The 12,472-nt window shown below is 30.7% G+C and overlaps 2 protein-coding genes and 1 non-coding gene across 3 annotated transcripts; all 3 read left to right on the forward strand.

The window, feature by feature from the left end:
• Window positions 1-991: 991 nt before the first annotated feature.
• Window positions 992-3,954, forward strand: LOC111005676 (Haloacid dehalogenase-like hydrolase (HAD) superfamily protein). Its single transcript, XM_022277268.2, has 11 exons — window positions 992-1,516; window positions 1,599-1,692; window positions 2,071-2,115; window positions 2,234-2,284; window positions 2,610-2,684; window positions 2,772-2,805; window positions 3,150-3,205; window positions 3,299-3,358; window positions 3,463-3,522; window positions 3,620-3,666; window positions 3,762-3,954. Exons 1-11 carry the CDS (start codon window positions 1,158-1,160, stop codon window positions 3,808-3,810), a joined length of 930 nt encoding a protein of 309 aa, XP_022132960.1. The 5' UTR covers window positions 992-1,157; the 3' UTR covers window positions 3,811-3,954.
• Window positions 3,955-4,173: 219 nt separating this feature from the next.
• Window positions 4,174-6,733, forward strand: LOC111005675 (linamarin synthase 2). Its single transcript, XM_088122389.1, has 2 exons — window positions 4,174-5,350; window positions 5,633-6,733. Exons 1-2 carry the CDS (start codon window positions 4,843-4,845, stop codon window positions 6,559-6,561), a joined length of 1,437 nt encoding a protein of 478 aa, XP_087978515.1. The 5' UTR covers window positions 4,174-4,842; the 3' UTR covers window positions 6,562-6,733.
• A 4,720-nt stretch (window positions 6,734-11,453) lies between these two features.
• Window positions 11,454-11,545, forward strand: TRNAY-GUA (transfer RNA tyrosine (anticodon GUA)). The gene is given in 2 exon segments: window positions 11,454-11,490; window positions 11,510-11,545. It is a non-coding gene; the product is annotated as a tRNA-Tyr (tRNA).
• The last annotated feature ends 927 nt before the right edge of the window (window positions 11,546-12,472 follow it).

Here is a 12,472-nt window from a genome sequence, read left to right on the forward strand (position 1 = left end):
AGAAAATACTTGGACTACTATTGAATATTTGAAATTTAAGAAAGATAAATATAAAAGTGGAAATTTTTTTTAATAAGAGCTATCATTTTTTTTTAATGATGTTGGAAATAGAAATAAGTTATGATTAGTGGAGCTAAGTATTTTCTTGTTAAAAATAGGTAAATCATATTTATAAAGTCAAATCATAATATCGCAACCTCACACCTTTGTGCATGACATGTTTCTCTTTACCAAAAAACATGGTTTTCGTTAATTTTTGTTCAACTCAAATTCTAATAAATAAATCCAGTAATATAATTTAACCGTCGCACCTACCTACCGAATACTGAGTACCCTCTCATCACTAGTCTTTGCCATATCCGAAAAAAGAATGTGATAACTAATACGTAATAACATTGTTTATATCTATATAATAGTAGAAACGTTTTAGAAGAATTTAACTAAATCATTAGAAATAGATATTTATAATTAAATTTCTATAACTATATATGGAGAAAAATTAAATCAAAGTTGAAGTAATAAATACTATTTTGGTTGATGTATTCTTAGTTTTGGTTTATTTTAGTTTATGTATTTTTTTTTCATTTTAGTCATTATACTTTTACAATGACCATTTTGATTTTTTTAAAAAAAGTGACTAATTTAGTCTCACAAATTTTATATACAATTAAAACTATTTAATATAAATGTATGACTAAAATTTAAGATTTTTAGTAAATGAAGTATCGTGCTGAAATTAAAAATGAAGTTATCAAAATAGTTACCTTTTTAAAGTACAACACTAAATTTTAAAAGTTTAAAAGTGGAGAGATTAAAATATAATAAAAATAAAAAAAATATTTTTTTGAAAATTAAAATAAAAATATTAAAAGTATAACAAGTAAAATAAACGGAAATTACACCTCACCAAAATTATATTTAAACCTTCGATTTAAATTTAAATCAAAAGATAAATTCTTGTCATCCACCTAATCTGATAGTTGTGAGAGCTCATCATGATTCACCAATAATCTCTCCATTGTGATAAAGTAGAAAAGGAATACAGGATTCACAGTTGAGGTTGAGGTCTATAACGGTTGCAAAACAAAATCCGTTGGGTTGCCGGGGAGCGTTCCGCGCCACAGAAACTCGAGCTGCTCTCCTTCTCCGTCTCAGCCATGGCGAGCATCACTGTGATGCTCGTTCGCCCCAATCTCATACCCTCTTCTTCCGACATGGTTTCCCTTCCTCTTCGTCGATCTCTTCCTCCCACAGCCATCCGCTTCCGCAGGTCCAAGAAATCTACCTCTTACAAACCTTTCTCCCTCTCCGTCTCGGCTTCTTTACAAGCTCTAATTTTCGACTGTGACGGCGTCATCCTTGAGTCCGAGCACCTGCACCGCCAAGCATATAACGATGCGTTTGCTCATTTCGACGTCCGTTGCCCTAATTCTACGTCGGAGCCTCTCAATTGGAGCATCGAGTTCTACGACGATCTCCAGAACCGCATTGGTGGCGGCAAGCCCAAAATGCGATGGTATTCTTCTCTTTTTATTATGACTCTTAGTAATTTGTATAACGCGTTCTCGGCGGATTATTGGTGTTTTTGCATCTGTAAGGTACTTCAAGGAGTATGGATGGCCATCTTCAACGATCCTCGAGAAGGCTCCGGAAGACGATGAGGACCAAGCAAAGTTGATCGATACTCTTCAGGCATATTTATTTGACTTCTGACTTATATCTCTATTGTTACGGTGACGTGATGCGATACTGATGCTATTATATCATTTGGCTACTGAGAGAGAGAATGTAGGCTATGAGCGCTTTCATAATTTGTGTTGGTTTATACTACATATAAATTGGATATCCTCGTATTTGACTCTTTTTATTTTATACTGGATTAGTATTGTACATATGGACTGTTCAGGCGGTTCTTGTGCATTCATTGGAAGAGTTTAGTATTTGCGTACGCTTTTCCATTTTAACTGATCTATTGCAAGCTATGATCCATATGTTTTATGCTAATAATCAACGTTCGTGATACAATTTGTGCTCTGAGGTTCTATTAATGCCCTTTCTTTGATCTTGTAGGACTGGAAAACGGAAAGGTACAAAGAAATTATCAAATCTGGAACCGTAAGGAAATAATCAAGCATCATTTGTCATTGGATTTTTCTTGTTTACGCAACTTTTATTACTTGTGTTGCTTGAGTGGCTCGGCTCGTCAAACATAAAGTTGCTTTAATTCTATCAGGTGAAGCCCAGGCCTGGGGTTCTAAGATTGATGGATGAGGCAAAGTCCGCTGTAAGTAATAGTTTAACCATCTGCATGTTTTTTCTCTGGATAAAGTTTTGAACTTTGAATTATCTTAACCCATTTGGAAAGATATCATCTCATAATTATCTAGGACTGTTTTAGGCTTGTATCATTTGTGGTGGTTTGATCCATGCACCTATTCTAAAACATATGCCAAAGTGATGGGCGCATTTCTCTGTTCATTTTGTCATTAACTTACTTTTATAGTCCTTTACGTCAATTCTGTCATTTAATTTTCTACTTCTTGTATCAATATTTCTTTTTCTTCAAGTTGATTATGAAATTAAGGTAAAATACTGTATTGTTTTTGTAGGGCAGGAAACTTGCTGTATGCTCTGCAGCTACCAAAAGTTCAGTTATTCTTTGCCTTGAAAACCTCATTGGAATTGTAAGCCTCTAGACTCTGTTTTAATAGATTTAGGATCAAATTTTCCTCTTGTCGAGATAATTGTATAATATGCTTCTCTGATTTTAGGATCGGTTTCAAAATCTTGATTGCTTCCTTGCTGGTAAGCTTGCTATTTTTCCTATGCAATACTTTCTTGTGGTAAAATTGCTATACGGAATTCTCATCCGTTATTGGACATATGCCTTACAACAATAAGGACAAAAATGAAATGAATGCATGGGTGAGGGTGATAAGCTTGAAGAAATTTCTCAGAGCCTTTGCTGTTGGGTAATTGAATGTACAACCATGCATTCAATTACAAACGATTTCTCTCTCCTGTCAAATAAGTTAATAACTGATTGGTTTGTTTGAAATCAGTCAATGATGAATTGATGATATCCATTTGTTTCAGCTTAGTTGGTTCTGGAAGTCAACTGATTTTTTGGATTTTTTGTTTATTTCTAGGCGATGATGTGAAAGAAAAGAAGCCAGATCCATCTATATACATAACAGCTTCAAAAGTAACTAATGCGTAGTTCATGACTTTGGAACCTTTCTCCCTTGATATGCAGTGGACACGCATTGTTATTTTAACTGTAACATATGCCTTGCAGAAGCTAGGCGTGTCAGAAAAGGATTGCCTGGTGGTTGAGGATAGTGTTATTGGCTTGCAGGTATATCGATTGCTCTGTAACTATGGTTTTATAAATAGAAGACTTTGAGAATGAAAACCAGAATGTATAAATAAATCATCTCAAAACTTCATTTGCATTTTTAGGCTGCAACAAAAGCTGGGATGCAATGTGTAGTTACCTACACAACTTCCACAGCAAACCAGGTAAGATTGTGTCATGTTCCCGGACTCACAAAATGTTTTACCTTAGCTTAGCCAAATATATCCCTGATGGTAACGATATCTGGACTTTTGAAATCAGGATTTTAAAGAAGCGATAGCAACCTATCCAGACTTGAGTGAAATAAGGTACCCAAGCTACTCAAGTTTCTCTATTATATTTTCTTCTCTATTTAATCCCTTGGCATTATTCTAATTTTTTAGTTTTTGTACCATAATTACAGATTGAAGGACTTAGATTCACTACTACAAAATGTTGCCACTGCCAGATAGAAAATTTCTTACAACATTGAATTCATGATAACCAGGGAGGTTCCATGAAGTTTTGCTGCTAATATTGTTTTGGTATTTCCATACAATGTACAGGTCTATATGTATATTTGAATGGCAAGATTCAATTGAAGATTTTGTTTACAATCCTCTTGTTCACTAGAAAATATATATAATTTGAAAGTCACTACCAGAAAGGGCATCATATGATGCTGTTGTTTTGACGATGTCTGTTGGTGGTTAGTGGATACAAGAGGAGCTGGACTGATTAATCTTCTCAGTTGCCCAACTAATCCTATCCTTTCATACACGTGTCAGGCATTTGACTCGTAGCTTCTTATTCTATTGCTTTAAGATCAAAAGTGAATGAACGGTGTCTCTTGCTGAATGTACAGGCCATATCATGCTCTGGAGAATCGTAAGTTTGGATCAGGTCAGAACATTTTCATTTATCGTTGCCCAGCGTAACAATATATTTTATTGACTCGTACCGAATCTAAGAATTGTCCCTTCATGGCTCAAATACTGTTCATTCAGTGCCTGGTGGTTAAAGTATCCATTGCATGGATATCGGTGGGGGTCAAAACCGATTTCTTGCAATCATAGTATTACGAAATTGTTCAGCTTCAAATTGATTTATGATAGTTCACTTTCAGCTGAACATTAAAATCTATTTATCTCATACCTTCGTAAAAAGAAAGAAGTCTCGATCTGATTATCATCAAGACTTTTGGTCCGAAGGTAAAATAATATACCAAGCAAAGACAAAAATATGTGGGCCCCTGCTTTGGTTGTTTATTCGTTTTGCCGCACAAGTATTTTCTCGAAAATGTAGTTGGAACTTGGAAGAGACAAGAATGGACTAGATGGTTTACTTTATTCGGTGTTAGTGATGACAAGTCTATTCATATAATCCATTCAATCCTGTCAGTCAAATTTACAGATGAAGACAGATGAATCATTAGTACTATGTTTTATCCAAAACATAGTTCTTCAAAATTGAAGTCTTGAAGTTTGTCATCTTGGTTGATCGAGATGAGCAAGTCAGTGGCCGATAAACCTCATGCAGTGTGCATCCCATATCCAGAGCAAGGGCACACGTTGCCCCTTCTGCAATTAGCCAAGCTTCTCCATTCAACTGGTTTCCACATAACCTTTGTCATCCCCGAGTTCTATCACAACCACATAAGACAGTTCCAGGCACCTGATGCCGTGAAGGGCTTATCCGGTTTCCAGTTCCAGACCATACCAGACGGGTTGCCTCCATCTGAGCACAAAGCCTCCCCAGATGTTCCGACGCTCTGTGATTCGACTAGGAGGAACTTTTTGAAACCATTCAAACAGTTGGTGGCTGAGCTAAATTCTTCGGTGGAGGTGCCTCCAGTGACCTGCATAATCGCCGATGGGGTCTTGAGCTTTGCTATAAAGGCTGCTGAGGAGTTGGGGATTCCAGAGGTTCAGTTTTGGACCGCTTCTGCTTGTGGCTTCATGGGGTATCTGCAGTTTGATGAGCTTGTGCGAAGAGGAATTTTGCCATTCAAAGGTATGAGTTTTCCTGGAGCTTTTGCAGTTCTATATATCATGTATTGCCATTCCCATGATTTTATATTGTGGTATTAGACTAGTTAAATTTTTTTTTTCCTTTTAATGATTATTGTTTTGGTATATGTTAGAGAAGTTGACAATATAATCGAGTTGTAGTGATATTACCATGGAAATATTAACTTTGAATTTTAATAGAAAAGAAAAACTCATCATCTTATCTGTAAAACCTGCTCTAAACTTATCTTATTCGTCCCTTATAATGACTCATTTTTTCATTCAGATGAGACTTTCTTGAGTGATGGTACACTTGACACACCCATCAACTGGATCCCAGGAATGAAAAACATCCGCCTTAGGGACCTCCCAAGCTTCATAAAAACTACAAACATAGATGACACAATGTTTGATTTCATGGGATCGGAAGCCCAAAGTTGCTTGAGATCTTCTGCTCTCATCTTCAACACATTCGATGAGCTTGAACATGATGTGTTAGAAGCAATTTCAGCAAAGTTTCCCCAAATATACACTGTAGGACCCTTATCCTTACTAAGCAGACAAGTAACCGAAAGCCATTTGATGCCATTAAGGTTGAGTGTGTGGAAGGAAGACCGAAAATGCCTCAAGTGGCTCGATTCACAGGCCCCAAAATCTGTTGTATATGTAAGTTTTGGCTGCATAACCACGATGACAGACCAATGTTTAAGAGAATTTGCATGGGGACTAGCAGAGAGCAAGCAACCATTCTTGTGGGTATTGAGGCCTGATATGGTATTGGACGATTCAGCTGTTTTACCTCAAGATTTTGTAGAAGAGACGAAGGACAGGGGATTTCTAACAAGCTGGTGTCCGCAAGAGCAAGTGCTGGCACACCCATCAATGGGGGTTTTTCTGACTCACTGTGGATGGAACTCTACTTTGGAAGGCATATGTGGAGGTGTGCCATTGATATCTTGGCCGTTCTTTGCAGATCAACAAACAAATTGTCGATATGCTTGTGTCAATTGGGGCATTGGAATGGAACTGAACGACGACGTAAAGCACACAGATGTTGTAGCAATTGTGAAGGAAATGATGGAAGGAGACGAGGGAAAGGAGTTGAGGCAAAATAGTGTGCAATGGAGAAAGAAAGCAGAAAAAGCAACTGCTGTTGGTGGTTCTTCCTACAGTAATTTCCTTAGGTTGGTCAAGGAACACCTTCATGCTAGTTAGTGCTTAAGCAAATTAGTTATGGAGAGAAAATTATGGGAAGCTCAACTAATAATTGCTTTGGATTAATATTGAGCATTTTCGTCTTCATCTTTCTTTTCCATTGGTCGAATCATGTTTAATCTCGCCTTTCTTACTTCATAAGCAATAACCATATCCTTGAAACCTTTGCTCTGCCCCTGGTTCTCTGCAGTAATTTCAGAAAAATAATAAAAGAAAAGATTTTGAACTTAAACTCTTAGGAGAGAAGTTTAGGATTGAAGAATGACCAAACATATGAATATTTATTTACAATACAGATTAAACATGAAAAGAATTATAACTGGGATTTTAACGGAGAGTAGTTTTTCATCAAATAAAAGTGAAATAACACGATCAAATTATGAACTCAATAAAAGAACAATTTTTTTTTTGTGTATATATCAATAAAAGAACAAACCTAATATTCAATAATAATAATAAAAAAAAAGAATGGTTATGACTGACTGTTGTATGACTTGACCGAATCACCAATTCATTACCTTACGAACAAATCTTTTTTTTTTTTTTTTTTTTGGTAAAGGAATTCCGTTTGTTCTACTTCCTATTGTAAAATTTAAAACTTGACATATTTTGATTTTGTTCACTTTTTAAATTACTAGTGTGCTACCACATGCGTTGCACGAAGTATTTTTAACTTAATTAATTTTTTTTAAAAAATCACTAAGCATATATACATTGTTAATTTTCTATTAAATATTTGGCTCAATATTTTGTCTGTTTTTAATTTCAAGTTTTCTATGAATTTTAAAGTTATCACTTAGTTTCCATATCAAGACTCAATCTAACTAAATTCATAGCGCCTGCCGATTTCACCATGTTCCCTCTTTCAATATTAATATCTTATTATTGCAAGGTAAACATACCTAGCTTCAAAATCAAATTGTAACATCTGAAATCTATAATTCATAATATAAATTGACTCATGTATCATATTCCCTTGCACACACCATCGTAAATTGCTTTTGAGTTTATGGATACTGGAAAAATGAAGGAAATGAGAGAGAATAAAAATAGACCAAATAAAATAGGGTTCATAATCTGAGTAGAGCAACGAGGAATGACTCTTTTTCATAATAAGAAGCTAAAATAGTAACAAAAAAATTCAAATCCCAACTACACACTCATCTTTTAGGTAAATCCAACGTCATAAAATTGTAAAACAGTAGATTTGGCATGTGCATCCTTTGCAACTTGATGAATATGCCACCAACATCTTGAAATGTTTTTGAGATTGAATAATCTTTGAGAGATGTTTTGATAAAACTAAAAACAAAGTAGTGAAAAGTATTGTGGAAAAAATGGTGGAAGATACCTTTTTATAGTAGTAGAGAATAAAAAGTTACAAAAGCTTTTGAAATTCTTGAAACTCTTCAAATTCTAGTATGAATTACAATTAAAGAAAAAATGTAGGAAAACTTTTTGCATTCTAACTTTGTAAATCCTATACATTTATTAGTATTGATAATTAAATAAAAAAATTAATTTTATGTTGTAGGAAAAATTTTAGCATTCTAACCTTTTAAATTCTATAAATTTATTAGTATTAATAATTAATTTAATATTTATAATAATGTATTTTAGTTGCATAGTTTGTAAATTAGTAAATTTAGTAAGGGAAAAAAGTGTACAAAAATGTTTTTCCTACATTCTCCCTTTTTAATATAGTATAGATATAGATTGTAAAACGGTAATGTCGCAAGCCTAACTTGGTATTCGAGATATATAGATTTGACACGTGTATCTTTTGTAACTTGGTGAATATGACACCAACATCTTAAGATATTTTAATGTTGTGGAAAAAATGGTGGAAGAAAGCCTATGTTTATAGTAGCAGAGAATAAAAAGTTACAAAAGCTTTTGAAATTCTAAAACTCTTCAAATATGAATTATGATTAAAGAAAAAATTAATTTTATGTGGTACAAAACTTTTTGAATTTTAACATTTTAAAATCCTATACATTTATTAGTACCGATAATTAAAGAAAAAAATTTAATTTTATGTTGTAAGAAAACTTTTTATATTCTAACTTTTTAAATTCTATAAATTTATTAGTATTTAAAATGATTTAACTTTTAACTCATTTGGGCAAAATATTATTAGATATTCTAAATTAAATTTAAATTTGATATGTTATTTTATTTTATTGGTCAGATGTTTTTTTTTCCAATTAAATTTAAAAATTTAGATTAATTTAATGAAGGTTGGGTTTGATCTTTTAAAATAAAAAACTCTTATCAAAAGATGAATTTTGGTTAAGATTTAAAAATATTTTTGAAATCTAAGTTTAAGAAAATACTAATAAGTAGAACATCTTGTTTAGAAACAAAAACGAAAAATTGAGTTTTGATATCTAAAATTATTCTATATATAACCTTAGTTAAATAGATTTTTAAATACTTCTAATTTATATTTATGTCATTGTTGGAGTTGTTCTTAAACTATTAGGATGTGGGCAAAAATAAATGTAATTCTGGGTATTTTATTTTTGACATTTTTGATTGATAGTAGTTTTTAAAGTTTTTAAATACGGATAATATGTTGGTTAATGGATTTTCTCAATAAGACATTAAGAAAACCCTCATCCTAATATTTGCTATTAAATATGTATATGAAAGTAGACTAAATAAATAATACCAATATCCCAATTAAAACTGAACCAAATAAATTAAAGATGTTTCAACTCCCATATGACATATAATATATTGATCAAATTAATATAATTATACAGATTTAATTACAAGTTTAATTTTTCTAAAAAAAATTATAGGTTTAATCATTCAACTTTTAAAATTTTACTTAATACGTTATTAAATTAAAAAAAGTGTTTAGTAGTTATTAAACTTTCAATAGCTTTTAAAATTATTATCTTATAGATCCTTAAAATTTTTAAAGTATTAATAGAATTCTATTAGATACAAAATTATGCCCTTGAGAAGAAAAGAAAAATTAAAAATTAATAGACTGATTTAGGAATTTTAATGAATTATTTATTATTATTTGTCAAAGACTTCCGTAAAATTTTTATCAATACATAACAAAAGAGGAATAGTCACACTTACATTCATCTACGGCTATGAGTATTTTATTTTATTTTTTAGCTATGTAATTTACTAACCTCGTCCTTATAAGTATTCTATAATATTAACAACTTTCAAGAAATATTGTAGATGAGTGGGAGGTTTTCATATCGGAGTGATTTCGAGTTATTGGTTCTGAAAATTTATTTTAGTGTGGTTTATTTTGCTGTGATATATATATATATATATATATATATATATATATATATATATATTAGGGTTTAATAAGAAATAAATTCTTTTTCTATTACATTTTGCTACTCTAGGATATTAATTTCACATAAAAGTACCATAAAAACTAACATATCAATTTTTTTTTTTTACGACTTCAATGGTGGGATTCAATAAGTTTTTTTTTTCTTCCTAAGCTTAAAAAACCTAAATAACTTAAATTTATGTTTTAAAAGTTATATTGATCTAATTATATTTTTTTTACATACTATTGATTTGATATAAACATTACAATTTGTAAACGATAAAATTTCTTTTGTTTTATTTAATATGGATGAGAATTTGACTTCAAACGGTATATTATTCGATAATATATATTTTAACCAATATAGCTATGCTTAAGTTGACGACCAATAATCAATGTAAAATGACAATCAAGTATTCTTCTAATTCATTTCATCCCAGGTTGACATTGTCACATAAAAAATAATGGAAAAAAGTCAGTCTCATTTTTCATAAATTTTATTTATTAATATATAAAACATTTGATTGTTTAACCTCTTATTTTGATCTCTATATACAGAGATATTAGTAAATTACTATTCCTATGAGAATTAAATCATTAGAAAAGCAAAATCAGTTAGAAAAAAAAAAAGGAAAAAACCTGATGCTTGTCTTCCAGTAATGGCGGCGCAGGCTGGACACTCTCCATCAGCCATTTCTTCACTTTAGTTTTTGTCAGTGCAAGAATCCATGGTGGTGAAGTGTTTTTTTATTCTCCGTGTTAGCACAAGTGAATTATGTGTGTCCAATATTTATAATTATTTTTTATTCAATGGAATTTGAATAGAGAGATTTTATTTTATTGATCAATATTATAACAATTAAATTTGTAACCCTTCCCTAATAATTAGCAATATTGAAACGGTGAACCAAAAAAATTCAATCGGCATTCGGTTGCAAATTAATTGAATGCCATATCATCTTTTATAATTATAATTAAATTTTATAATCATTACAGTGAAAAAAAAATGTTTAAAATTCCAACGTAAAAACCTAAAGGCAGGATTTCGAATTTCAAGGTTTTATTTAAAGGCAGTAAATAACATGTTTGTAATTCATTAAAAATGTAAAGGGTAAAATAGTCTAAAAATGTTTTTTAAAGATGCTTCCTTTTTAGTATAGTATAGATATGTAATGAAATTGAAGTTTGAAGAGTATTATAAAAATCAACATTGACAACATGATTTCCATTCAAAATCTTCCAACGGAAAATTTTTATAGACCTTTTCTTTTTCTTTTTTTTTTTCCATTTTTGAAATTAAAACTTTCGTTAAGAAATATTGTCAAGCCAGGTGGGCTCCAATAAAATAATTATCCTCTTTCTGTTGCACAACTTTGGAGAGCCGAAGAGAAAAATTAGAAACCCATAAAGATAAACGCAGGTAAGTTTCCCACAAACCTGATACCATAAGTTGAGATTATTTTATAAACATATTATATTTTGTTCCTTTTAGAATGAGTTATTTATTTAATTATTTTTTATTTTTTGGAAACTTTAAATATTTGGTCTAGTTATATTTGTGGTGCTTTATATTCATAATCCGACCTTAGCTCAGTTGGTAGAGCGGAGGACTGTAGTGGGATTATCCTGACTGGTATCCTTAGGTCGCTGGTTCGAATCCGGCAGGTCGGATTTTCTTTTCCTTTTTGGGTTTTCGTGTTTATTTTATTTCTTTTTCTTTTCTTTGCTCCAAATCTGATTCTACAAACAACTATTTCATTCCCCCAAGTTGATCACCGTAATGTTACTCCATGACTGTTGTTTTACTAATATATCTCTTTCTCATTTTTAGTTAATTATAAATATATTATTGTGCTAATCTTTTTTAAATAATAATAATAATAATAATAATAATAATAATAATAATAATAATAATAAATCTTAATAATATGATAGAAAATATTTTATTATAATAATTTATCTAATATTAATACATAATGAATAATTAAAATAAAATTACATATTAATAAAATATTTTTTATTAGAACAACCAAACTTTAATATAAGATATTATTAAGTTTTATTATTCTAATATTTAAAATAATAATATCTATTTAAAAAATTTATTGATATTAATTAATATTAATTTATCATATTATATAATAAAATCACATCAATTAATAAAAATTGGAATATAAATGAGAATAAATTATAAAAGTATAAAAAAATTAATTAAAAATTATATGGATCTAATTCACAATAAGAGAGAAAGGGTAAAAGTGATACATAAATTACAATACACACACGTGAGATCCACGGAATAAAGGATGTGAATGAGATTGATGGGATTGTAGTAGTGTAATGAGATTATAAAGTTTGAGGTGAGTCCTACTATTTAATTATATTTGGTAAACACTATCAAAGAGAATCAAAGTTTTATTCATTAATTACAATTGAGGTAAGTAAACTGTGAAGCGTTGTCATGAGTATTAGATAAAACACACTAATGATAACTTAGCCGACAAAGTCCTCTTAATTTAAGATTTATATTTGTTCCAAAAAAAAATAATATTCAAATTCAAATCATTGCAAACAAAATAATAATAATAATCAAATAAA

This window comes from Momordica charantia (genome assembly GCF_013281855.1).
Source record: "Momordica charantia cultivar OHB3-1 chromosome 1 unlocalized genomic scaffold, Mcharantia_2.0 BLBB01000001.1, whole genome shotgun sequence".
Taxonomy (NCBI): Eukaryota; Viridiplantae; Streptophyta; class Magnoliopsida; order Cucurbitales; family Cucurbitaceae; genus Momordica; species Momordica charantia.